Raw genomic sequence first — 26,051 nt, 5'->3', positions numbered from 1 at the left:
GGCGGGGACGGGACGGGATCTGAGTGAGGAGGGTTCTGGAGCCCCGAGAGTGCAGAACCGAGCTTGGAGTTTACTATGGCAAGTGTTTTAGGGTAGAAATGCAATGATAAATACTTTCTAAGACTAAAATGAAATCTGGTTGATTTAATTACTTCTGTATAATGTGCAACTGATAGAATTATATCATAAAGTTTCCCCCTCATTTTGTATACATTTTATTTTATTAAATAGAATGCTGGTTAGTTTCAGATAATAAGTATAGCGTTGATGTCATTGTCTGTTTTCCCTACTAAGCGAGAGAACTCTTCTCTAAGATAGTTTGTTTGAGGCCAGTGAACATTATAAAAAGAAACAAAATGGGAACCCCACCACAACTTACTGTTTTCACTCGTTTCAGACTTTGTCTTCTCTGTTTCCTGGGTTAGAAATTGCCTGCTCAAACTGTGGGCATTCCAAAGGTGGGGGAGCAGCACGGGAAAATGCCAGGAATTCAGCTGGACACAGGTCTAGGGACGTGTAGTGGGCCTTGGGCTCCCTTTGTCGTAAACCCTGCATCACCAGGCTTCAGATCTCCTCCCTCCCAGGCTCGGGAGGGGAGCGGCTGGTGAGTGGGGCTTCAGGAATTGTTCCGATAACCTTACTTCCCTCTTTTAGGACAAAAAGTCGGCTCATCCAAAGTGCCTGGAAGCTTTGATTTTGGCATTGTCAGTGTAGTCCGTTTAACCTTCCAAAGTAGAATATTTCATATTTTGTCTTTCAGAAATTCCATATTTATAATTTTAAAGTTATTTGGACATTTATGGGTATTAACAGGAATGAGACATAGTTGCTCTAGATCAGCACTTACTGTTTATTTTTTGCCTGTGAATTCATGAGACATTTATTTTTTAAATTTACTGGTAGTTTTTATTTCTTTGTGTATTGCTTTACAAGAACTGAAGCTCCCCACACAAAGTATTCTCTGTGTATGTTTGCATCTTCATCCTGCAAGTGAATGAATTTAAAAAATTAAAAACTCACCATTGTAGATTAGAAACTGGTAAGTGCATCACCAGGCGATTTTTATGTGGACAGAGAAGTGTGATTTTTACGTGGCCTGGTTGTTACTGTTCAAAAGCAGTGGGTTCTCTGCCCGATGTGCTCAATGACCGATTCCTGAGACACCAGGTTTCAAAGACAGGAGTTTATTGCTAGCTGCAAAGCAGGAGAACAGATGGTCTGTCAGCTCCCAAATCTGTCTCCCTAAACTGCAGTAATTCTGATAGTTGTATAGTATCAAAAGATGGTCAGGTTTTAGGATAATGAGCACAATGGCCCAGATGATGTAATTAGAGGTGATCTAATTGTTGAGCATGCACAGATTAATAATGTGCTTAGTCAGAGAATGTATGGAAGAAAATGGCAGCCTTAATATCATGATGGGCATGATTTTTAGTATTATAATGAGGTAGAGGTGATTTGTAGGTTAAAGTCGAAGCTATTACGCAAGCCAGATGGGCCCATTTTGTTAGGTCCAGCCTCGGTTATCAAGATAACTTTGGACTTGGGGTGGGTTAGTTCTGGGCTGACCCAAGACCCTTCATTAATAAACATTAGGGGCTGTCTCTAGTGATCATAAGACTCAGAAGTAGAAAAACTGGATAAATGGCTACAAGTGAAGGTGAGTCACAAGGATTTACAATCACAAGGGCACAAGATGAAGGCTCTACAATCATTATCAGAGATCAAGGCAGCTGGATTACAGTTCGGGTTTCAGATATTTCCCTCGAATATACCAGAAAGTAAAGAGGAATATCTATATAACAATTCAGTCATCGTAATCACCCCCTAAATCCTAACTTCTGGGTTACAATATATTTTGTATTCTCTCTGCTGCAGAGATGACTTGGAGATGAGCAGACTTGGAGTGTTTGTAGAGAAAGTGCAGGAGAGCTCTGCTCCGTGGTTTGAGGTGGGATTTCCCTTCCAGGCAAAGAGGGGGGACAGAGGGGCGGGGGTGCAGCAGAGCCGGGCTCCCTCTCTGCCTGCAGGGGTGGGAGCTGGGGTGCACGGCAGGGGCTGGGGAAGCGGCCGGTCCCACAGCTGTGTGGTGCAACAAGCATCGCTGGAGGCAGCAGTTAAAGGACTTCAGCTGCTGCTTCTGCCAAGAGGCAGCCCCCGGCGGCTCGGTCCTGTGGGGCGTTGACAGGGAACAGACGGGCTTGGGAGGGGAGGCTTTCGTGGAGGACACCGGTTTATGGAGCTCTGACTAGCGATCTCGGCCACCTGCTCTGTGCCTGGATGTGCCAGCGCCTGCCTGTGCACCCATCTGTTTCCAGAAGGACCGGGGGAGGTGGTCGCGACCCTCCTGCTCTCCAGGGACTCTCCCAAGGCTCCGCGAGAACTCAGGTTCCCCAGGCCGCGTGGCCGCAAGATGCCGCGTCTGTCTTCCCAGGGGCTCCTGGCTTTCTTAGAACCAGGTGGTCAGGATGAGCGAGGTGGGAGTTTTGCAGTGAGAGCAGCGTGGCCGCTCAGGTCCTGCCATCCCTTGCAGCCCTGCAGGGATGGCCATGGGGCCGAGGTGCCCCGTCTGTGCCCCTGGCTTCCCTCCTCCTTTCTTCTCGCAGCACAGTGAAGGACAGAAGGAGCAGGTGCGTGGGATAGCATGTGCTGGCCTGTGCCCCCTGCGGGAGGGCGGGAGAGCAGGAGGGACGAGTCAGGGGCTTTGGATGGCCCTCCAGCCAGGATGCCGGAGTGGGCGGCTAAGGCTCTGGGCTTCCATCCTGGCCGAGGGCGATGCTTCCGTGAACATCCTGGAGATCCTTGGCCAGAGACTAGCAGTTTTCCTTATTCAAAGCTAGATGTAATGAGTGGCCCAGTTACGCAGTAGCTGTACTTCAGGATTCTTGCAGAATTCAGTATGGCGAAGGAGAGCGCAGGCCCCTGTGGCCGGGTAGAAGTCCTTTGGTTTGTTCCCTTCCGTGGTCGTGCTCGTGTTCTTTCTCTCTGCTCCAGACGGCGTCTCCCTTTCTCCTCTGGGGAAGGGCCCCTGTGACCCAGGGGTGTCCAGGGGCGAGGGAGAGCTTGGCCCGGAGTGATAAATATCAGTAGAGGAGACGGAAAGGCCTTGGCTGGACGAGCCCTGTCCACGTCCAGCCTCCACCTGAGAACGGGCCTCCTGATGTGTTTCCGTGGCTGCGTCACCTGGGACCGCCATCCTCAGGGCTTGACGCAGCGGACACTTATCCTCGCTCAGCTCTGGGGCCGGCAGTCTGAAATCGAGGGGTCGGGGGCTGCGCTTCCTCTGGAACCTTCCTTGCCTCTTCCGTCCCCGGGCGGAGCCCAAGTCCTCGGGGCTCCAGGGCTCCCGGCTGCCTCCGTCCCCCTGCGGCCTCCCCGGGCGTCTGCTTCCGCGTGTGCTCTCCCTCCTGCTCTAGGTGCCTGCGCTGCTCCGGCGAGTACCACGCACGGGTCAGGGTAAACGAGGAATTTAGCAACGCGTGGTTTTGAGGCTAAAAGAAAGTCCACGTCAGGGGGTCCTGACAGCGCCGTGTTCTCCCCGAGGACTGGGGCAATGTGGGCTGGCTGCCGGCAGCCCTGGGCTCTTCTGTCATGTTAACAATGTAGAATTTAGTATTTTTGAAAGTCGAGTCTTGAACTTGTTGCAGATGTCCATTAAGTAATGTGGAATTGGAGAAATATGATATTCAGGCAGCTAATGGAAATACTGGGATTTTAGTTACATGTGAATCTAACAATTAAAATTAAAAAAACAAATAAAAAACAAAGGAAACAAAAACCAATCCCACAAGAAGGAAAGAAAGCCCCTCAAAATCAATTTCCGATGGCTTTACATGAGTGTAGTATCTGCGTGTGACATACCAGCTAGGATCCATCTTTGGGATTCGTTCTGACATTACTTGGAGAAGAGCAGTGCTTCTGTGTGGCAAATCGTAAGGACCTTAACAAATCACTGCCATTTCCAGAGCGTATTGGCAAGAAGAGTGAGCGCGACCCCTGGATAGCACATCCTGTGGGATCTCCCGGGAGGAATTGGGGATTTCCACCGCGAGGAGACACGAGACAGGGGCAGGCCACAGGTGGTAAATTTGCCTCCTTTCCTGGGGACGAACTCGAAGCAAAGACTAGAAGGTGGTGCAGGGAAGCAAACTCAGCCCTGCCGGGGAAATTCACATGCCAGCCTGGCCAGGGGTGGGTGGGAGGCCTTGGGAGAAAGGGCTCTGCCTTCCTCGGGGTCGGGGCCCCAGTTGGACCACGTCCTCGCGTTCTTCATGGGCCCGTTCCAGTGTCCCCTTCCCTCCGAAGCCTCTGTCTCTCTGCAGAGTGACTCCTTTCTCGTTCACGTCTGCACCCCTGCCCCGAGCACGGTGGCTGGATTACAGAGGGTGCCCAGGGGAAGCGGGCGAGAGAGCACGGAGCTGGGCCATGGAGTGCCGCCTCTCCAAGGCGCTATTTATTATTTATTCCTGCTTTGAGTGGTTAGCTTGGAAGAAAATTTGTTTTGGATTACATGAGAACAAACAATTTTTTTAGCTGATTAGACCCAGAAAAGCCTTTCCCCTGTAATTTGAATTTTTATCATAGACATGGCTTGCATTTGAGCAAAGTTGCTGGGTTCACTGGAGAATGTTTTGAAACTTTTGAAATGATGACTAAGCCATTATCTCTTGAAGATTGCAGTCAAGAATGGAGGAAATAATTATTTTCAAAGTTCAAAGCTTTAAGATAGAAGTGAAATAAATGAAAATGATGCTGTCAAACTTTTGAAAAGTTGCCTTTTTCCCAGTGGCATTAGACTTGAGATGCAGCAGGTTGAATGTCACTGAGTAAGGACCCCCTTTGTTGCTGTGTTCGATTTAGGCTGATTCGAAAGTCCTTGAGAAGTGGGCGGAAGGTGTGCAGAGCTTCTTGGTGAAGGAGCAGGTGGCCCAGGGGGACGCGGAGGGGCTGCAGAGGCAGCTGGCCCAGTGCGCGGTAAGTCCCAGATCGGCCCCAGGACCGGCTCTGATGAACGGCATTTCCTTCTTTCTCTTCGATATTTTCTGTTAGTATTAAAATTGGAAGAATGTGACAGGACAATAAACCCAGATAAAGTATCTTTCGTCATAAAACATTTTTGACTTTGCAGCTAATAAAAAAGACTGATTCTTCATATTTTTGATTTTGACCATGATTATGAATTTGGGTAGCGAGAGCCAGAAAAAATTTTCCTTCCTCTGGAGCTTACACTTTTATGCTACGATGACAATCTTAGTGGAATAACCACCAACTGTAAATTGCTCTTATTGTGCCATATGGAGAGGCCTTAAGAGAAGCACATTTGTGAAATGAAATGTTGGATAATACTGTGTGCAGTTTATATTAGGTGAAATCATTAGACTTCCCTGAACTAATTAAAAGTGCTCTCCCCTGCTGAGCATCTAGTATTTCCAATCTAATTTGGCAAATGGCTGCCTGGAGCACTGAGGTGAAAGGAGTTTGTCAAGGTGTAGTATGCATTTAGCTGTTAAAAGTCCTAACTCCCAAGCAGTCTGTTCTTAAAATATTTGCAGGGATGCAAGCAAACTATAATTATACAGGAGACAAATTCAACATGGGCTTGTTTTTGTGTCTAGGCGTTTGTCAATGAAATAGAAACAATTGAATTATCTCTGAAAGACATGAAGGAAATCGAGGCTGACCTTCAAAGCTGCCCAGTCGCCACAATCAAAACCTGGCTGCAGACAAGACTAGCTGACCAGCAAACCCAAGTGGAGAAATTCAGCAAGGAGGTGAGTTTTCCCGACTGCGTGGTTGGTGGTTTTCAAGAGGAGTAGACAATGGCTTGTCTTGACCAACTAAGTTGATCTTATTAGCCATCCAGTTGGAGAATAGTGACTTCAGCCTGGGTGTCAAGAAGTCCAGTTTGGCCCAGGACCTCCCCCTTGCTATTGTCCTAAGTCCAGTTTGACACACACTTCTATGACGCGTCCCTTCCCACTAGGACATCAGAGTTGGCCACCCAGTGGTCACAGCCATCGGTCATTTATTAAGTCAGCTGGTGTTTCTTGAGCAGCCGCCACATGCAGGCTCTGCTCTCGGCGCTGGGGTTACAGCATCGAGCAAGGCAAGAAAGTGCCTCCTCTCCAAGGAGTTCCATTCCAGTGGGGCAGACCAGTGGTGAAAAAATCATAGTGTAACATTAGGTAGGGATAGCGGGGGTCAGGGCTCGCGGGGTTATTTCGGTGGAGGGAAGGGACGGGCTTTCTGAGCCAGGACGTTGGAACAGAGAGCTGCGGGGAGTGAGGGAGCAGCCGAGTCAGGCTCAGGGAGGGACATTTGTGGAGGAAGAGCCAGTTGGAGGCTCTGCCAGGTGACTGAACGTAGCCTGTTGGACGTGAGTGTGGGGGACTGGGCTCAAGACGAGAGGATCAGGGGGTGGAGAAGGGAGGAGGTGAGCTTAGGAGGTAGCGGGGTGGGTTCCACATGGTTCCTCACAAAGAGAGGGCTGTAAGGGATTTGGGCAGGGGAGGGACGTGTCATAGATCTTTGAAAATCATTCTGGCTTCCATGTGGATATCTGGACAGGTAATTTTGAGAGACTTACCAGGCACCCAAATGAGGCTCATCAACACTTGTGGCCTTGGTGCAGTGGGGATAGATGCAGTTGTCTCTTTGATTGCTTCTATTTTCTTAGAGAAGTGAGAGTGAGGTGGTTAGCTGAAGTGAGTGATGGTGTGAAAATGAGAGGAGAAATGTGAAATACAGGCAGACCCCTCAGAAGGTCCAGGAGAAAACAGCCTCCTGGTTTCCTTTTTAATACCAGGATGGTTCATACCTCTTAATACGATGTTTTGTGTGTGTGTTTATATAGGAAAAAAAGTATATGTGCAGCCCTGAATGTTTTGTTTTGTTTCGTTGTGCCTCCTTTCCCCCAACTTCCTTGTTTTGAAATTGTTCAAGCTTAAAGAAAAGTTGAAGGGATTGGATAGTGAACCCCCATATTCCCCATCCAAGATTTGATGTCGTGGATGTTTGGCCACATTCGCTGTCCCTCTCACTCCCTCACTCTTTACTGGACAGATACACACTCATTCATTTTATTTTATTTTATTCTATTCTATTTTATTTTATTTTATTCTATTTTATTTTATTTTATTCTGTTTATTCTATTCTATTTTATTTTATTTTTTATTTTTTTACTAAAGATGTGCTTTCACTAGGAACCCGACAGTATCGTGACACTTCACCCCTGAGTCCTCTGCATGCTTCTCCCAAGAAAAAGGAGGTTCTCCTACAAAGCCATAATTATCTCAAAACCATTATCGCACTTAAGAAAATATCTGTAATTTTATAATCTCTTCTAATATCCTGGCCTGACTCAGATGTCTTTATGTCATCTAATCTGATGCATGTGCTTGAAGGAGCTGCAGTTTTTGAGGAAAAAAATAGGGAAACTGGTTTGGAAGTAGAAACGAGGATCGAGGAAGGAGGTTTTATATATATACATATATACACATATACACACACATTTATTATTATTGATTCAAAGTATGGGAATAAGGTGTGGGAAATCTTCAAGTGTCCCCAGCAAGGAGGCGACCCCATGTCACCTGAGTAATGATCTGAAGCAGTTCTTGGTTATTGTATTGCATTGACTAGCAAAAATGTTGAAAAATTTTTGGACAAGCATAATGTTGCCAAATTTTTATTTTGCTAAGAAAGGACATATAAAAGCAATCAACAGACCAGAACAGTCTACGCTGTCTATGGTAACCGTCATGTCAGGAAAGAAAGAACATTTTAATCCCCTCACCCCCCCAAATGGAGAGGAATCCATCTCAGAATAATTGACTCTAATTTTGAGCATTTTGGAAAGTCCACTACGTGGTCCTCGTTCTTCTCGTTTCTCTGCAGATCCATGAAAATTGCATCCTTGACTAGTGTGCAGAAACTACTAGTGTCCAAAGAGAATTTTCTGGAAGTAGGGCCCAGAAATCTGTGTTTATATTAAAAACCAGCCCAAACCCAGACCGCTGCAGGGTTTTGTGAACTTCAGTAGCAGAACCCTCACCCTCCAACCCCCACCTGTTAAAGGTGAAATCTTAATAGGGAATCATATGAAAAGGGGAAAATGGACATTTTAGTTGCTTCCAGGATATTTCCATAATAAACAATGTTACAGTAAATTTCCTTGATATATATTTTTATTACTGTAGGTTATATTCCTCCATGTGGGTTACTCTGTCAGAGGTTATGTATTTTCAGCACCGAATAGATATTTCCTGATTAATATCCAAAATGTGGCATGGAATCCAGATACAGTTATTGTCTGCACTCATAGCATCCGCACAAAGCGTATAAAGGATTTTGTTTGAAGTCTTAAAACATGGGACTCTGTGGAAAGTTATTAGTACAACTATTGAAAACTTGCACTTGACATTTAATATATTAAAATTTGTTTATTTGAGGGAATGACCTTTTCCTTGTAGATTGCTATTCAAAAAAATAGGTTGTGTGAAAGTCAGGAGAGGGCGGCGAACCTGAAGAAAGACTTGGCCGAGATGCAGGAGTGGATGGTCCAGGCCGAGGAGGAGTATCTGGAGAGGGATTTCGAGTACAAGTCCCCGGAGGAGCTAGAGGGTGCGGTGGAAGAGATGAAGGTGAGGCTGCGCCAGCCGGCGCCCGTGGGTTTATGCCTCCCCTCCTCCGTTCAAATCCGTCCGTCTGTCTCTCTCTCATCTCTCTCTCTCTGCATCGTCATCATCTAACCATCTCTCACTCTCTCTCTCTGCATTGTCTGGCATCTCTCTGCCGACCGACCCACTGGCTGCTAACGCACGGCATGTCCACGTTCTCGCTTAGAGAAAGGCGTTAACTGTTTTCGGAACCGAAGGGTGGCTGCTAGGGTTCGGGGGAAGGGGGCCCAGCACCCTCTTGCTCAGCCTGCCCTGTGAGCTGAGTCCATGAGGGCCTGAGCCAGCCTCTTGGGTTGGGACGTTGGGGAGCCACAGAGGGTGACTTACAAACCTCTGGTGTGAGGTGTGAGGAAGGACTAGTTTTGTAAGGAACATGGAGTCCCTCGAGATTTCTCTTCACTTTCTCAGGTAGCAGGTGGGTCACCAAGAATGTACGAAATCTTATTCCCAGGTGCCCGTGGGGCTGCAGTAGGAACACCAAGGCATTTGCTATTAGTCGGAGCCACTGGGATTGTTTCCTGTGAACTTATGTGTCCTTTGTCACCATTAGTCTTGAACACTTTTTTTATATATATATATTAAAAGAACGGGCACTGCTCCCAAATCCCAGGCACTGTTGCAAGCGTTCTTGAGTGTCAAGTCGAAGTAGAAACCGTTTTACGGTTGCCTTTATTTCTATAAGGTGCAGCAACTCAGTGAGTGTTTTTAACCCAAAGTTAACTTGCCTGAGAGTGAAATTCAACCAAAAATCTCTGTGCAGATATGAGAAAAGGACTATGCAACATTAGTGTGTTATTGATATGAGTCAAAGTAAATATGACCACTGACCTTATTGACGTTGTATTGTTTTCACTGAAACCTCTTTTTTCTGTAGTTCTTTTTAGAGCATCCCATGTTTAAGGTATTTTAAGATAGCTTATCATGTCGAGTCATCTTAATTTGATTTATTCTGTTCTTAAACGGTTGGCATTTTTCTGTGATTTTTTTATCATATTTTTTGTTGTGGAATATAACATATATACATAGAAATTATAACTTTCCAAGTGCAATTTAACAAGTAGTTAGCAAATTTCAGAGAACGTTAGGGGTTGCAGTTCCACTTTTTCAGTTATTTCCTTATTGTGAAATATAACATATGTATAAAAAAGTGATAATTTTCAAATTACAGTTTAACAATAGCTATAGAGCAAATTTCAAAGAATGTTATCAGCTACAGTTCCAGCGTTTCAGGCATTTCCTTCCAGCTATTCTAATACCCTAGCAACTAAGAAAAAGAAAATTATAGACTCAGTATTCATAATCCTTTTGTTCTGTGATTTTTAAAGTCCTGACAGATGAGAGTTTGGAAGAGTGGGGACTGGAGGACGCCTGTCTTGAGGAGTCCTCGAACCAGGGCACGTGATTGCTTTCCCCACCTAGGGAAGTGGGAAGTCAGGCAGCCGTAAGGGAAGCCGAAAGAGGCCTGTGAGGTTGGTTTTCCTGCAGGTGAAGCTGTTAGTCCTGAGCCGGGAGGGGGTCAGGGAAGGAGCTCTTTCTGGGTCTTCCCGGTGGAGCTTCACAAATCTTTGAAATGTTAAAATCAGAAGGCTCGAGGCCCTGTGTTCTCTACGCTGGAGTCGTTTGGGGAGCTTTCCGGGATGCCTCTGCCATGGTGTCCTGCCAATTTTGGTGAAAATTCCTTTATTTTGGTTGAAAATGCTTAGACTAACTCCAGGGGTCAATTAAAACAATTGACTTGGGTTTGTATCCTGGACCCCAGGCTTGAAAATACTCTGTGCACCAAACATGATTAAGGTGACGTGGGTGACAGCAGGGCTGTTCCCAAAGGAGAACTTGGCGTGTGAACGTGGACACTGGGACGTGCGATGAGAGAAGCTTTATTCCTGGTGTTCTGACTTCCGAAACACTCACCGTGGAGGTTTCCTAAATAATGCCAAACTAGGCGGCTGGCATAATCTAGAAATTTTAATTGTGATGGAGTTATTAAAATGAAAAGGAAACGTCTTCTGGGAGAGACCCCTTCCAATCCATCCTTTCTCGGACAGAGGGCGCAGGAGGACGTGCTGCAGAAGGAGGTGCGGGTGAAGATCCTCAGGGACAACATCCGGGCCCTGGCGGCCAGCGCGCCCTGCGGCGGCCAGGAGCTGGCGAGCGCGCTGCACGCGGTGCTGGAGAGCTACCAGCTGCTGTGCAATCGCATCCGAGGGAAGTGCCACACGCTGGAGGTAGGGCCCCTTCCAGCGCGTTCCCAGGTGCAAGCTCTGCAGGGGACTGTCCTGCAAGGTGTAACTGGTGTAACAAGGTGTAACAGCAAAGAGCGAGCTAAGGAAAAAAAAAGATGGGACTAGGGGCTGCCCCAGCTAGCAGCTTGGGCAAGTTGTTGAGTATCTTCAGGCTTAGCTTTTTTCATAAGTGACACCACAGTTTTTAGACAGATGACTTGTAGGGTCTGCTCCAGTCCAAAAGCCCAGAGCTGTAGACCGGGAACACCGACTTTGTTTTTTTTTGTTTGTTTGTTTTGTGTGTGTACTTTTTTTTTTCCTTTTTTTTTTTGACTTAGTTGAACATGCAGAGATGAATTGAGATTTGATTTTGCTTCCTTGTTTGTTTAGAGAGGTGTCTAAGGTTAGAGACCCACCTGAAGAAATGAGGGACTGAAATATGCTGATCTTTTGTGGGACCTAACGTATAAACATTTTTTTCCCTGGAATAGGACATAGACAACTCTATGAAATTTTTTTCTTAATTTCTTTCTTGTTTATTTTTAGTTTAGTATGATTTTGTTAAATTTTATTGAAAAGATTTAAGGAATTTCAGTGTGTAATAAAATTTCATCACATTAAAACAATTAAGTTGATCCTAAAATAGTGAAAAATCATAACTTCAGTATTTGAAATAATCTAACCCATTACTCATTTGTTCTGAATCTATTTTGTGCTAAGATAAAAATGTAGAATTCAGAGTAGTGAGAAAGCTACATTTCACACAAAGCCTCATTCTTGATTACTAACATATTCTGTAACATAAAACACCTGAGGCTGTTCATGTAAGAATTTAAAGTTCTGTAAGCATCATATGCAATACTGTGTGTGAATAATGTTGTCTCAACAAATGATCTTGGCTTTGGACTTCAGTACACTTCACCCTGTTTTCCTCCTGGCAGAACCTCCCTTGATTCTGCTCTGTTTCGTTTCTCCTATTCATTTATAGCCAAAATAATAGTCCCTAATATCTTTATATAAGGGATGGAGTCTCCAGGTTAACCCCAAGCTAACGAAAGTCGCTGTCTAATCTGTGTCACTTTTCAAGATGTATTTGGGACCCAAAGTTGCCCAATGAGGAATGATAACTACTTTGGTGGCTTGGGATCACGTTGAGATGGTTACTTGAAGAGAAGAACAGGAAAAGTGCAAGAATGATAGAGAGAAAAAAAGTTGAGGACTTGATGTCCTTTAAAGGAGGAAAAAAAAAGAAAAACTAAATTAAAAAATGGAGATGCACTTAAAATCATATCAGGGGTAACCAAGAGTTTCTGGGCAGAAACACCTGAAATTTCTGAAATGAAGTAAGTGCCTTTCTTAGGAAGAGTCCAGTGTTTTACTTTGACTATTTATAGATCCCTTTAATTTTTTAAAAAAATCTCAAATATTTCAAACTTATAGAAGAGCACACACAAAATACTACACCTGTATGCCCATCCTCAGATAGAACTCTGTTCACATTTTGTCAAATATACAATGCAATACAATAAAGTAGCATTGTAGAGCCTGCTTGCTTCCCTTCTGCCCCTTCTTCCTTTCCACAGCCCCTCCCTCGTAGCTGTTATCCAGAAATTGGTGTAGCGTTTTTATTTTTACTTTATACTCTTATGCTTCATTTATCTTTTGCTTGGTAACACACCTTGCTGTTTCTCGTGATGTGGGGGGCTGATTTGGCTCGGCCGGGGTCCCCTGTGCTCCGCGTAGGACAGGGCAGGTGGGAGCTCGGCTGGAAGGGTCAGGCCAGCCCCTGGCCCTGAGGGCCTCGGTCACGTCCACTGGCCTTGCGTCTTGAGGGTGTCCTTACAGCCTTGGTCCTAAAGGCGCAGTCTGAAATCCGGCCCTGGGCTGCTCCTGGCGTGCTCTTTTGGTTTAAGTGATTCCCAGAGCCAGCCGGGTCCTAGGGAGGAGACGATGGCTCCCTCTTGGTGGGCGTGCGGCCACCTTTAATTCCCACAGCCCTCCCTGGCCGCTGACTACTTTCCTCCACAGGGAAGATGCATTCAGCCCCTCTCAGAGACCCCAGATTCTCATCCAGTACAGCCTCGAGCTGGAAACCCAGTCCCCTGCCGTCTGTGTCGGCCCAAATGCAATCGGGGCTCTGTGGAGCAGTTCCTTCTGCTGCAGCCGATTTGCTGGAGCCCCTCGCGATCCAGGAGGCGACTTGTCCATACCACTCACCTGCATGCAGTCTCCACACCGCGTGCCCAGCATGCAGGGGGAGGCCGTGTCGGGGGCTCCGGGGCCTCCCCATCCAGGAGGGCCGGGTGTGTGGCAGGAGTGAGGACGCACTGGCCCCTGGTGATTCTAGAGTGAGGTGGGCACGTGTGGCCAGGCCGCTGGAGGGGCAGGTGCTGCCTGAGGGGGCAGCCCTGTTCCTTGCGAGTGGCCGCTGTGTGTCAGGATTTCTTCCCCAGAGGAACTGGGGCTGTGCCGGCGGCTGAGTAGGTTTCCAAATTAGGGGGAACAGAAGCTTCCCTCCATCCCCTTTAGTCTAAGCCAGGCCAGAAAACTGTAGCCTGAGGGCCAAATCTGACTATGGCCTGTTTTTGTACAGCCTTGTACTTGGAATTTATATTTTTATAGAGCTGTAAAAAAACAGAACAAAGTAAGAAAACCCACAAAGGAGAATGTGCTATAGAGACAGAGTGTAGCCATAAAACCTGTAATGTTGACTCTCTGATCCTATATAGAAAAAATTTCCGGCCCCTGCTCTGGTGAGCACAGAGCACAGACTGGAGTGGGCCCTTCCTCAGACGCAGACACGAAGGGAGCAGACCCGGGAGGCTCGGAGCTGAGGGGTTTCTCCCCAGTTCACCAAATAGTTTCCTCCCGCGTGGGGGAAGGGGTGGAAGGAGGTGGGTGGGCACCCTATGATTTTGCCCCATGCAGTGCAGTGTCCGTTTATCCCCACCTCACGGAAACCTCAGGGTGGAGAGTAAGTGATCACAGATAACCCAGCAAGGACCGCCTGGCTCCGATTGGGGCAGAGCGTGGCTCCCTCGGTGTGCAGACAAGACCACGTGAGTTTACAGAAAAGTCTAGAAGGCCCCTCAGCCAACCGCTTACACCGTTAGCTCCAGCTGGATCTGGGGCGGCCGCGGGGCGCACCCACTTCCTTTATAGAAGTGTCGCCATTAGGAGGAGCGTCTCCCCTTTCTCTCTTCACCTTTCTGTATTTTCTGTACTTGTTCAGCTTTTGACAGTCAAGCTGGAAATGCTTCCCTGCTGTTTGTTCTGCTAATTATAACCCTTGGAAGTTATTTTAGTGTGAGGAGTGGGCAGCCTCTTGCTTGGTGGTCTAGCAATGTGCTGATAGCTTCAATTTTATTTCGTTGATGGGAAGTTCCCGCTCCTCGGCCTCCTGCTCCCCGTTCCCTCCCCCGAGCGTGTGGTTCTCACTGAGAGGCTGTGGCCCGGGCCCGCTGACCCCGCTCTCTCCGCCAGGAGGTGTGGTCGTGCTGGATGGAGCTGCTGCACTACCTGGACCTGGAGACGGCCTGGCTGAACGCCCTGGAGGACCGCGTGCGGAGCGCCGAGACGCTGCCCGAGAGCGCGGGGGCGCTTGGCGAGGCCCTGGAGGTGGGCAGCGGGGCGGACGGTGCTGGGCGGACAGACGGATGCCCCAGCCAGTGCCTGGGCTTCCCTGGTGGTTTTCAGTGGAGCCCGTCTGTCCTTCAGCAGCCTGGGGCCTTTACATGATCGAGTGTGTTTCGATTCCCTCGAGATATGTGTGTATATCTGTATCACTCTCTATATACTTACATATATATATCCCTTGAAATATATATACGTTTGTGTGTGTGTGTGTGTGTGTGTGTGTGTGTGTGTGTGTATGTGTATTTCAGTGGCCTCAGTCCACGTTCTGACCCTTGGAGCCTTTCAGAGCTGCTGGGGCACGGCTGGTTTCCAGCTTGTTCCACCAGCCCTGGGATGGGACTCGGCCGCAGGCCACGTGGACACCTGCTGTCTCTCTCTCAAGCTGTTTTTTCCACTAAATGCCATGATGGCTGTGCTCCCCTGACTCCCAGGCTGTGGTCTTCAGCTGCCACAGGCTGGAGGGCAGGCGGGGCGGGCGGGCCGGAGGCTGGGGCCCTTCCCGGAGCTGGGTGCCACCGCCCGAGGCCAAGCATCGCGTCCGATGATTCCCGCCTCTCGGCCCGCGGCCCAGTGAGTGGCGTCCGAAGACTTAGTGGTTTAACAGTTAAAAGAATTAAGAGGGACAGAGGGTGCATCTCCCTAAAAAAAGGCAGGGGGAGCAGGGCAGATACACTGTAGGAACGTGGTGAAGTGACGTGGTGGCCGGTGAGGATTGCTGAGGGTCACCTGCACCTGTGTCTGAGGAGCAGGTGCTCTGCTGGGGAGAACGTCAGTGTCCAGCAACACGTGAGAGCGAGCGACCGAGAACACAAAGCAGGCACAGCTTCCACTGAGAGGAAACATGTTTCCCTAATATGACAGATGCATGCGCATTCTAGAAATACGGAAAATAGAGAAAAGTGTAAAGCAAACTCTACGATAAACACATTTAGATATTTTGGTGGATTTCTTCCTGACTATTTTTTTAAATGTTTGCACACTGGAAGGTAGCTCTGCAGTCACAGGTGGGTGCTGGGACCGTGACTGTTTCCTGCCAGTGGGTGTGTGGGCGAGTTACCCTCCCCAGCCTCAGCTCTCCCGTCTGTAAAGTGACAGGCCTTTACCCGTGGGGTTCATTAGACTTAGGTATGTAAAAGGTGGATATGCAAAAGTGTGCCTTGTACTCATGTTACAGAAAATGAGCACCTGATTTTTGTTTTAAATTAATAAGGACAGGCAATTTTGTTTGTATGTATTTTGTTCTGCTTTTAAGCTTTGCACCATGCCATGGTCATCTCCCCATGGAATGAATAATTATTGATAACTCACTTTTGTGGATTTGTATCCTCATGTATCGCAATTTTTGTTGAGATTCTCAATTTTATGTATTTATGAACATCATGATGAACATTTTTAGGAAGTAATCATTTACCTGATTTCTGATCTGGTTCTTGATGGCAGACCTAAAAAGAGGCAGTTATTTGTCAAACAGATATGAGCATGTTTAAGGCCCCTGGCATGTTTGTCCCAGCAGTGCCTTCTCTTTCCCTGCTCAGGCCCTGGAGTCACTTTTGCGTCACCCAGCAGACAATCGCACCCAGATCCGGGAGCTCGGCCAGACGCTGATTGATGGGGGCGTCCTCGATGACATCATCAGCGAGAAGCTGGAGGCTTTCAATGGCCGGTGTGAAGCCCTCAGGCACCTGGTGAGCTCGGGGTGACCCCGAGAGAGGGGACAGCTGGGGACCCACGCTGGGGAGCATGAGTGGGCCCATCAGGTAGGGGGTGGGAGGGATTGGATGGCTGCAGATCTATCTTTGAGGTTGTTTCTTCTTGGGATCCCCTTGGTTTCCGTTGAAGATCACGATAGAGCTGCATGTGACAAGGACCTGTGTCCTCCTGGGGAAGCACTAGGGCTTTCAGAGCCTGCTCTGCAGTGTCGTGATCCCACAGCCCTACATCCAGGGGCATCACCACGTGCCTCATGGCATCAGTAATTGCAGGAAGGAGACCGTTCTTCTCTGGGATGGGTGCTTGGATATTTGAAGCTCTCAGACACACGCTGTCCCAGTTTCGCGGTGCTATGACAAATACCACACGATGGGTCGGCGTAAATAGCAGGAATCTGTTGGCCTTGTTCTGTCCGTCCGTCTGTCGTTGGGTTCCCTGGCTCTCCCATCACATGGCGACGCCTTCTCCTTTCTCTTCCCGGTTCCCTCTGGCTTCTGGTTTCTGGCTCCTGCCCATGGCTTTCTCTCCATACAGCCTCCAGGAATAGGCTCACCCTGGTTTGTTGGCCACACCTTAACCCAAAATAATGTCTTCCAAAGGTCCTGTTTACAACGAATCCACCCCACAGGATGTGGGCTAAGATTCAGAATGTGCTTTCTTTTTTTCTGGGGTATGTAACTTGATCTTCCACAATACTAAATAATAGTAACTGTTCATATTTAGGGTATAGAGAGCATAAAGCTTAATCCAGATATGCAGCAAATAGCAGCTCAACCCACAGGTGTGTGTCTAGAATTTGTTTTAGAATCTGGAATGAAGAGATTTGGAGGCTCACTCCTTTAGGAGACATTCTATTGTAGTTGACATCATTGATAGACTTACCGCTGATTCCTGAAAATGTCCCCTAAGTTTATAATAAATGGCAGGTCTCTATCCTCAGTTGAATCTGTTGTGCAGGAAATCTTTACACGTTGGTGTACGTACAAAGAAGGAAAAGCTAGTAGCTCACTGCGGGGTGCCTCAGCTCCTCACAGGGCATTTCTTTCTTGTCGCTGCTGGTTGTTATGTATTTATGAGGAAGCCCTGAGTCTTCAGCTTGTGCCTTTATGGGCTGTTTCGTTTCTCAGCAGGCAGCTCAGAGGGTGTCTCGTATTCAGCTGTCTTTGTGCCGAGCGACTGATGATGGGGTTTCTCCCCGTGCAGGCCGAGAGCAAGCAGATTTCCTTGGAAAGGCGCCTGCAGGCCCTGCGGGAAGCGGACCAGGTGCTCCAGGTCCTGCAGGAGAGCTTGGCCGAGCTGGACGAGCAGCTGACAGCGTACCTGACCGACAGGGTGGATGCCCTCCAGGTGCCACAGGAGGCTCAGGTATTCCGTGGGCTTCAGGACCCTTTAGCTGTGGGAGAGCAAGGGCTTCACCTGCGAGCACCTCCTGCTGTCAAAGCCGAGGGCTTGGGAGAGGGATTGAGCCGACCGAGGGGGCTTCGGGGTCTCTCACTGTCCGTGGGAGACCCTGGCAGATGAACAGCATCTTTAAAGGAGTTTTCCTAGCTGTGAGATGGAATGGTTCCTTCTTGAGGAATATGTTCTGAGCATGGGAAATGGCCAAGCCGCCAATCCAGGCTAGGCTCAGTGTCCTCTGCCACCAGCTGCCCTTGTGGTGGTCAGTGGGTGGACTCGTTGCTCGCACAGGGGTCCGAGCACTCCAAAGTACCCTATGACCTTGTAGAACATCCATTTTGTTTCTCTTATGCTTTAAAAAAGACACGTTCTCCCTTTCTAATCTCTCTGTAGAAAATCCAGGCGGAGATCTCGGCACATGAGCTGACTCTGGAAGAACTGAGAAGAAATGCGTGTCCCCAGCCCCCCAGCTCCCCCGAGGGCAGGACAGCAAGGGGAGGGGGCAGGACGGATGTGCTGCAGGTGGGCAGCGTCCCGGGGCCTCTCCGTGGGCCGGACGTTAGAGTGTGTGGATTATCTGCATGCCTTTGGTGTGAGCTGCGGGATGGGGGAGGCACTCGGGGATCTTGTAGCTCAGGGCAGCAGGGACAGGTGTCCTCATGGGAGGAACTGGATTCCCAAGTGAGCTTTAGGTGGACTTTCCTGGAAGAAGGAGCACCCCCAGAAGAAGGAGCACCCCCAGGGCTGGCATGCCCGAGGCCTGGGCGGGTTGACACGGGGACGGGGTGTCACTTACCCGCTCAGGGGTCCCTGCAAGCCAGACCCCCTCTCTGAGCTGCGTCAAAGGTCACGTTGAGTTCTAGGATCTGCACAATAATTGCAGTGAGGCCAGCATAGCCTTTTTTTCTCCCTAAGATGGGCTAAATTTGCACGCAGGGCTGTGTGGTTCATTTAGGGGATCATGTAACTTGCCACATTCCTTTAGGGTTTTCTTTCTGTTTTTTAAATTGTCATGAGACTGAATGCTTTCATGGGTGCCCCATTTTACAGCTCTTTAGCAGGCTGTGTTTCACTCATTTTGTCTGTTGAGGGAGATGGCCATTCTCATGTGATTTGCTTGTTGTTTTCCTTTCTGCAAACAGAGGAAGCTGCGAGAGGTATCCACGAAGTTCCAGCTTTTCCAGAAGCCGGCCAACTTCGAGCAGCGCATGCTGGACTGCAGGCGCGTGCTGGAGGGGGTGCAGGCTGAGCTCCCCGTTCTGGTCGTGCGGGATGTGGACCCTGACGTCATCCAGACCCACCTGGACCAGTGCATGGTGAGGCTGCAGGCGGCGAGCACGCCGGGTGGGAGCCAAGCAGCTGCAGCGGTGCAGCTGAGCACCTGCGTGCGTGGCTGGTGGGCGAGTTAGTGTACGTGAGCTGACGACAGCCATCACCCCGGGAAGGCAGGCTTACAAAACGGGTGGTCCTTCCCCCAAGAGGAGCTTCAAGGAGGTAGAAGGGACGGATGAGTAAAACCCGTGATTGCAGTGTGCTGAGATCAGGGAGCTGGCAGAGCCATGCATGCGGCGTGATTAAAATCAAATGATCCTGAGAACCATGAAGGCATTTGGATGACACCTGGTTGTGTGTTCCATCAGGGCAGAGCAGCCTGGGAAGGGCGCTTCATGGTTTCCAAAACTGCAAATTTCACGTGTCCGTAACTTTGACACCGAAGGCCCTTTGATTACCTGAAAGCTGGAGTGGGTGGAAAGCCGCGCAGAGGGGATAAATGTTGAGGACATGTGTGCCTGCGTGTGCGTGCGTTTCTGGGATGCAGTGGTGATAGAGCACACACCATCCTTGGCTTCCTGTTACTTGGCCACGTGAGAAGCCGCAGGTGCCTGCAGACAACAAACCTGCCCAGGATAAAGCTCTTGGCTCCAAGGTGACTTGGAGGAGGCAGCCGAGTCTGACCCGAAGAACTCTGTTTTCTTAGAGTCATTTACATCTTGATCTATTGGGTTTTCACATACATTTTCATTATATAAGTAATATTTACTCATCATAGGAGACTTGGGACTTTAGAGAAATAGAAGAAGAAAATGAACCTTAATAATTCAGTGTTCTGACAGCCAAAAATAGCTACTGTTGGCTTTTTTCCTAGCTATCAGAGTTAGGATTTTTTTTAATGTAATTTTAAACATGACAGACACTCAATTCCTAGTCTAATATTTTTCTACTTTAAGGCAGGAAAAATACTTATATTATCAAGTACTTTCATAAGCATCTAAAATACACTCCTAAGTTTGTTTTTTTAAAACAAGCATAATCTCTACTAGTCTATTCTTTTCTTATCTGGCATTAAAAAATGATTACAGCCTTGATTTCATTTGACTCAACCTCTGAGGCCAACGGGAGGAAGACGGTGCACCTTGGCCTCCACGGCTAGCTCCCAGTGGCTGGTCTGTGTCCGCTGTGCTCCGAAACGAGCCCCTGGGGAAGTTTTCACGGCAATGTGGGATTTGTCTTATTTTATTTTTAAGAAACTGTATAAAACTTTGAGTGAAGTCAAACTTGAAGTGGAGACTGTCATCAAAACAGGAAGGCACATTGTCCAGAAGCAGCAAACCGACAACCCCCAGGGGATGGACGAGCAGCTGACCTCTCTGAAGGTGCTCTACAACGACCTGGGCGCCCAGGTGAGGGACCCCCACCCCGCTCACCTCCTCCGTGCGTGCGCTCGCTAACTCCGTGCTGTCTCTGTGTGTCTCTTTTCTTTGGTATTAGTATATGTTTTAAATTAGTCTAATATTTTTATAATATTTCTTTAAACGTGTTACTATTATTAGTAGTTATATGAGAATTTATGTTTAATGTTTAATTTGGATTAATTTTTGTATTTTTCAATGGATACTGACAAGTTGGTCTAAGAAAACTGCAAACAATAATTCCCGTATAGATGCAAGTTATCAGTCCTTGAATTTCTAAATTGAATGGTCTCCCGAGAAACGTTAAAACTCCGGGACTCCAATGGATACTAATGCACAGGAAGCTCATGTTGATCTGCCAGGATTTAAAATCCTTCAGCGAAGCGTCTGTGATTTGGGTTTTTCAGCCGACCCGAGGGGGGGTGCTGGGCTGTTTGCTGTGCGTGACTGAGGGTGTCCGATGTCTTCTCTCACTGGGGATCTTCATCCTGAATCCAGGGAAGCAAAAGGATGCACAGACGGGAACCCTCTCGGCACAATCGGAGGGCTGCGCTGGGTCACGTTTTGGTTTCCTGTTGGGTTGTTAAATACCATCTCCTTCCAGGTGAAGTAAAGGTGAAGGTTCTATATAAGCCCAGGAAACGAGCTGAGGTGTTATTGTTTGCAATTTAGTGTGTTAGGAAGAGTGAACCGTCTGCACGTTTTCCAGGCAGTTTTGACCTCACACCTCCAAGGTTAGGTTGTTGGGGTGACACATGTTGATGCCCTGCTCCTCTGGAACACACACAGCTTCTTCTGGGTGTTACACAGCTGATGCTATTTATTAAATATTATTGTATTTATTCACTGATGGGTAGGAGTGGTAAATTCTCTGGTTATGACTATAGTTTTAGAGTTAATTAACTTTCTCATCCCACACACTTTAGACTTTACCATGTGCCAGGAGCTATACCAGACAGCAGCAAAACATAAATTATCTCTTTGCCTAGTGGACTTACAGTCAGGAAAGGGAAAACTATTACTAGAGTTACCACACCAAGTCATGTCAACGTGTAAGTGTGAGGGTTAGACGGCAAGGATGTGGTGCTTTCAGAGTGTGCACGAGAGAGGGTTGCCCCAGGCTGGGTTGGGAGGATTTCCCTAGGAGGTGGTGCTTCAGCCCAGAGCTGGAAGGTGAGTACGAGCAGCCTGGGTGAAACCAGAGGAGGGCCTCTTGGGGCTGCTGGAAAAGCACGGGAAGGCCCCGGGGTGGGGGGACAGGGTGCGAAGGCCCCGTGGTCCGAGGCAGCCTGCTGCATCATGTGGTGAGAGCAGAGTGAGCAAGTGTGGGGAACGTGGTGTTGGAGAGGTGGGTGACACAAGACCCTGGCAGGCCGAAGTTTATTTTACAGCTTTTTATCTCAGCAGTAAGCAGTTATTGCCGGGTGTTAGCAGGGAGATGACATGCTGAGGTGTGTTCCGGAAGGGTCCCTCTCACAGTCTGGAGGTTGGACGGGGAGAGGCAGGGGTGGATGTGAGCACACGGGTGAGGACGTTGTTGCTGACTCTTGGTGAAAGAGGATGGAGGTGTGAGCCGGAGGGGCGGGGGCTGGAGTGGAATGGGCGGATGGAGGCGTGTCTGGGAAGTGACCTTGGTGGGGCATGGTGAAGGACTGGATATGGGGGTGCAGGGGAGGGGGAGGTCAGGGCTGACCCCTGTGTTTCTGGCTGGCTGGCCAGGGAGGGTGTGATGTCACCCTGGGATGGGGCATGGGAAGGAAGGGCTGGGACGTGGAGAACTCAGCGCGGTGCTGGGCATGCTGGGGCTTGGGAGCCTTTGAGAGGGTGGGTTGGCGATGCCAGGCCCTGCCCCGGTCGTTCAGGGCTAGAGACTATGTCTCAGCCGAAGATCTGAATTTTAGGGGTTCCCTGCATGGGGGGTGTGACGTACGGGCCCGTGTTGGTGAGATTTCCTGGGAAAAGGATACAGTGAAAGAGAAGAGGGCTTGGCCCAAGTCTGGAGGGATTACATCATTTACGAGAAAATTTGAGGAAGATGTGTTGGAAATAAAGCTAAAGTAAGAGCAGTGAGAAGCAGTGGGAGAACCAGGGTGGCTGGGTCCGGGCGGCCGGGAAAGGGCCGGTGTAGGCCCCGGTTCACATGTCGCCGAGAGGTAAACTACACTCATAACGATGGGGTGAGGGGAGCGACCAAAAAATGATTTTTTTGGAAAGAGAGATCTGAGTAGATTTAAGGACTGATGGGAATGATCCAATTGGGACAAAGAGGTTGAATACCTGAGAGGAAGGAGGGATCAGTGGCAACCAGGCCAAAGTGAAGAACCTGATACTGGCTGATTCCTTGTGAGTTCATCATAAAAGGTAGTGGTTAGACTGAGAAAGGTGTAAATTGTTAGAACTTGGACTGTGAATTATTTTCTTCTGGATAGAGCCACATCTTTGATAGCAGAGTTTTATGATGACTGTGGCTGCCTGGGCATGTCATTCAGACACATAGAATCTTGGGCATGTCATTCAGACACATAGAATCTTTTAGTATAAGATTCAGATGCAGAATCATTCCGACACATAGGATCTTTTAATATAATTCAGTTGTTTGTCACCTAAAGTTGGCACCGAGGTGCTGTTAATTTAGAGTTATGAATTTTAGTTGAACTCTGCAGGAAAAAAATAGTTCACTTTTAAAGACTTTAATAAAAATTAGTCCTTGAGGTATAAAAGAGTAAAATTGAACCTGGGGGAACAGAAAAAAAGGAGTGCAATCGATATTACTTATTAACAAAATTCAATCTTTGTAGCCCTGTATATGTCTGAGAGAATCTCATCCCGTATGTGGTTACGGCTCTGATTTGTAGCTGACGGTGTTGTCTGCACCTGGGTGCACGGAGGAGAGCTCCTGTTTCTTCCTGCATTGTGTCGTGAGGCCCTTTATCACCTTCTCACGGCTTCCCGGGCTGTGGATGCCTTTTCCCAGGCACACCTGGAAATGTCCGGTCAGGCCGTGCTCTACCCAGGCCATGACCCTCCTGGCTTCCCTGTCCTGATCCCTAAAGTAGAAAGGAGGGTGAGTGCCCAGCCCCGGTGGCCGTGGGCTGCATGGCAGAGCGTTCGTGAGACTCTGTAGCACAGTGCGGGAAAGTGTTAGCTTGGTTCATTTTACTTCTCTGTGAACCACAGCAAGAACAAAGTAACAGTTAAAGTTTATGTTTCACAGTCACTTACTGCGTCCTACGGTAAGTGATTAAATGTCAAGGACGTCACTGTGCAAACATTGCCATTTCTGCCTCGGTTGCTGGAATGTGGTGTGCAGGTTGTGTGTTGGGCACACTCCTCGATGGGAAGGATTCCCAGGTGCCTTCTGCTCAAAATAACGCAGCTCCCCCCATGGACCCCACATTGTCCCGGGCACCCGCCTGCCTGGGGCTCTCCTCTCGCTCCCTCAGGAGCCTGCGAGGGTGCCTCTTCCAGGTGGAGCCAACACTAAAACCCAGGGTCCCCCGACTTGACCACTGCGGTGGGGTGAGCCCACAGTGCTGGCGATGATGGTCAGGTCTGTGCTGGGGGTTGAATGGAACCAGTTGGGAACTTTAGTTACTCTTCTGATCCATTCCCGTCTGCGTTCCCACTCCCCCTGCTCTCTGCTCGGCTCCCTCTCTCCATCTCTCCTTTTCCTCTCTCACTCTCTCTCCATCTCCCCCTCTCTCTGTCTCACACTCCCCCCTCCCTGGCTGCCCCCCACCTGCCCGTCCCTCTCTCCTCAGGTGACACAAGGAAAGCAGGATCTGGAGAGAGCATCGCAGTTGGCCCGGAAAATGAAGAAAGAGGCTGCTTCTCTCTCCGAGTGGCTTTCTGTTACGGAGGCTGAGTTGGTGCAGAAATCCACTTCCGAAAGTTTGCTCTGCGACCTGGACATGGAAATTGCCTGGGCTAAGGTAGGCTGCTGTTCAGGTGAGCCTCCGAGCTTACGCCAGTGTGGCCGGGGCGTCATTCGGGGAAATCTGGGGTGTCCTTTCTCTCCATTTCATATTGGGTAGTCTTTTCATTTCTCCGTTATTTTCCCACTCCTCTGGTAGTCAGGTGACCCTCCCTGGGTGCCTTTGTGGGCGTGAAGCCCCCGCAGAGACCACCTTCAAAATCAGTGGTCTTTGTGGAGCTTTCAGTCCTTACACAGTAGTGGGCGAAATTTAATTCTCCACTAATAACTTTTGTTTCAGTAACCGGTTTTTCAATTGCAAACTAACTGATGGAAAGGATAGAAAAAAATCAATAAACAGTACAAGAACTTCTTTAGCCCTGTCCTTATTCTGAAATCACATACAAAGATTAGAGACTTAGTTGGTTTGCCAGTTCTCTCCTCGGAGGTGGATGGAGAATTGAAGGGAACACAGAGTAGATCTTTGATCAAGGCATGCTCCCTTCCTAAATTTATTGGAGAAAGAAGCGTGCATACCAGAGATAAGTGCTGAAAGGAGATGATCAATACTGGGCCAGAAACAGCCACAGAGCCACAAGCACCAGCTTCGGCCTTCTCCCCAGATGTTTCTGGTGGCCGTGAGGAGAAGGTGCTGTGAGGGAGGGAGAGGGGCTGCTCGCTGTGTGCAGAGAACATCGGAGAAAGCCAAGGAGTCAGGCTCTGGGAAGACTGTCTCAGGTTAGAAAATGGCTCGTGAAAGTACGATTCTGCCACGAGCTGTGAGGGGGAGGCGGCTGAGGGAGGGACCCGGGGGCAGACGGAGAGGCTCGGAAGTCAGGGGCGAAGAGCGGTGATGGCAAAACGAAGGCAAAAACTTCGTTTTAGTTAAACTTATGTTTTTCAAGGAAGTATCATCTGCTTTGTACAAAACACTTTTGAAACACTATTTTCTCATTAGTAGCATCAGTTACATAATGAATTGAATGAAGTTTGTGTAGTAGAATACAAAGTAGATAGGAGCAAATATCACCTATAATCAAAGATTACCCTGTTATCTCTTCAGTTGTTACAGACAGATATATGTATTTAATATATATTTAAATATATATTTACAATGTTCACCTTTACCGTTTTCCTTTTGTTTATAACATTCTTGTGCCTCATTCATTGTGTGGTTTTTATTTTTTATTGCCCCCTTCCTCCATTCATGTCCATTTAAGTTTTTGCCTGTTTTCACTATTGTAAATAATGCTATGATGGATGTAATTTTAGCTCAGTCACGGCACACATTCATGCTTATTTCCTGAGGATGAATTATTTACCTTAAAGTTGTTGGGCCAAGGGACCTGCCTATTTTAACGTCTCACCCACCTTGTGGACTCGTCCTTCAGAAGATCATGCCCATCAGCTGTGATTGAGAACCTCCCAGGCCAAGATGTCTTGCCCCTCACTGGACAGGGCTGGCAGACATGGTTTCTGGCTGTGTAATGAGAGCAGCCTCAGCCACGGAGAGAGGCTTTTGTGGTGCTCTTGTTACAATCGCCTTTTCCCATAATTCTGCCCATTTTTCCAGCCCTTGTGTGGTCTTTGAACTTTGGAGCTGCTTCTCTGCTGCAGCTAGTAATGCTTAGTGCATGATGTGTTGTTGCAAATGTTTTGTTTCCTTTCTGTTCTGCGTGTTTTTTTTTTTATCCTGAAACGCTGTCATTGTGCATTTTTTAAAGGAATAAGGTGCATGCTTTTGCTCATTATTTCTGCCTTTAATGTTTAGAAATGCCAATTTTACTTCAAGGTTATGTAATTA

At 48.2% G+C, this 26,051-nt stretch overlaps 1 protein-coding gene across 12 annotated transcripts in view; it reads left to right on the top strand.

Moving 5' to 3' along the window:
• The window catches only part of UTRN (utrophin), a 473,101-nt gene that overhangs the window by 154,993 nt on the left and 292,057 nt on the right, over nt 1-26,051 (top strand). For 11 of the 12 annotated variants that reach the window (XM_037844841.1, XM_037844842.1, XM_037844838.1 and 8 more), the window contains 11 exons: nt 4,861-4,974; nt 5,616-5,771; nt 8,472-8,642; nt 10,724-10,903; nt 14,384-14,518; nt 16,072-16,221; nt 17,450-17,611; nt 18,038-18,166; nt 18,787-18,960; nt 20,170-20,325; nt 24,096-24,266. In XM_037844841.1, the coding sequence (XP_037700769.1) occupies nt 4,861-4,974; nt 5,616-5,771; nt 8,472-8,642; nt 10,724-10,903; nt 14,384-14,518; nt 16,072-16,221; nt 17,450-17,611; nt 18,038-18,166; nt 18,787-18,960; nt 20,170-20,325; nt 24,096-24,266 (1,698 nt within the window). The remainder of the gene's footprint in view (nt 1-4,860; nt 4,975-5,615; nt 5,772-8,471; nt 8,643-10,723; nt 10,904-14,383; nt 14,519-16,071; nt 16,222-17,449; nt 17,612-18,037; nt 18,167-18,786; nt 18,961-20,169; nt 20,326-24,095; nt 24,267-26,051) is intronic. The other variant, XM_037844845.1, reaches the window with a different exon arrangement.

This window comes from Choloepus didactylus, chromosome 7, assembly GCF_015220235.1.
Source record: "Choloepus didactylus isolate mChoDid1 chromosome 7, mChoDid1.pri, whole genome shotgun sequence".
NCBI classification, from domain to species: domain Eukaryota; kingdom Metazoa; phylum Chordata; class Mammalia; order Pilosa; family Megalonychidae; genus Choloepus; species Choloepus didactylus.
Note: the sequence above shows the minus strand (reverse complement) of the source record. Positions and strands in the feature narration are given on the sequence as shown.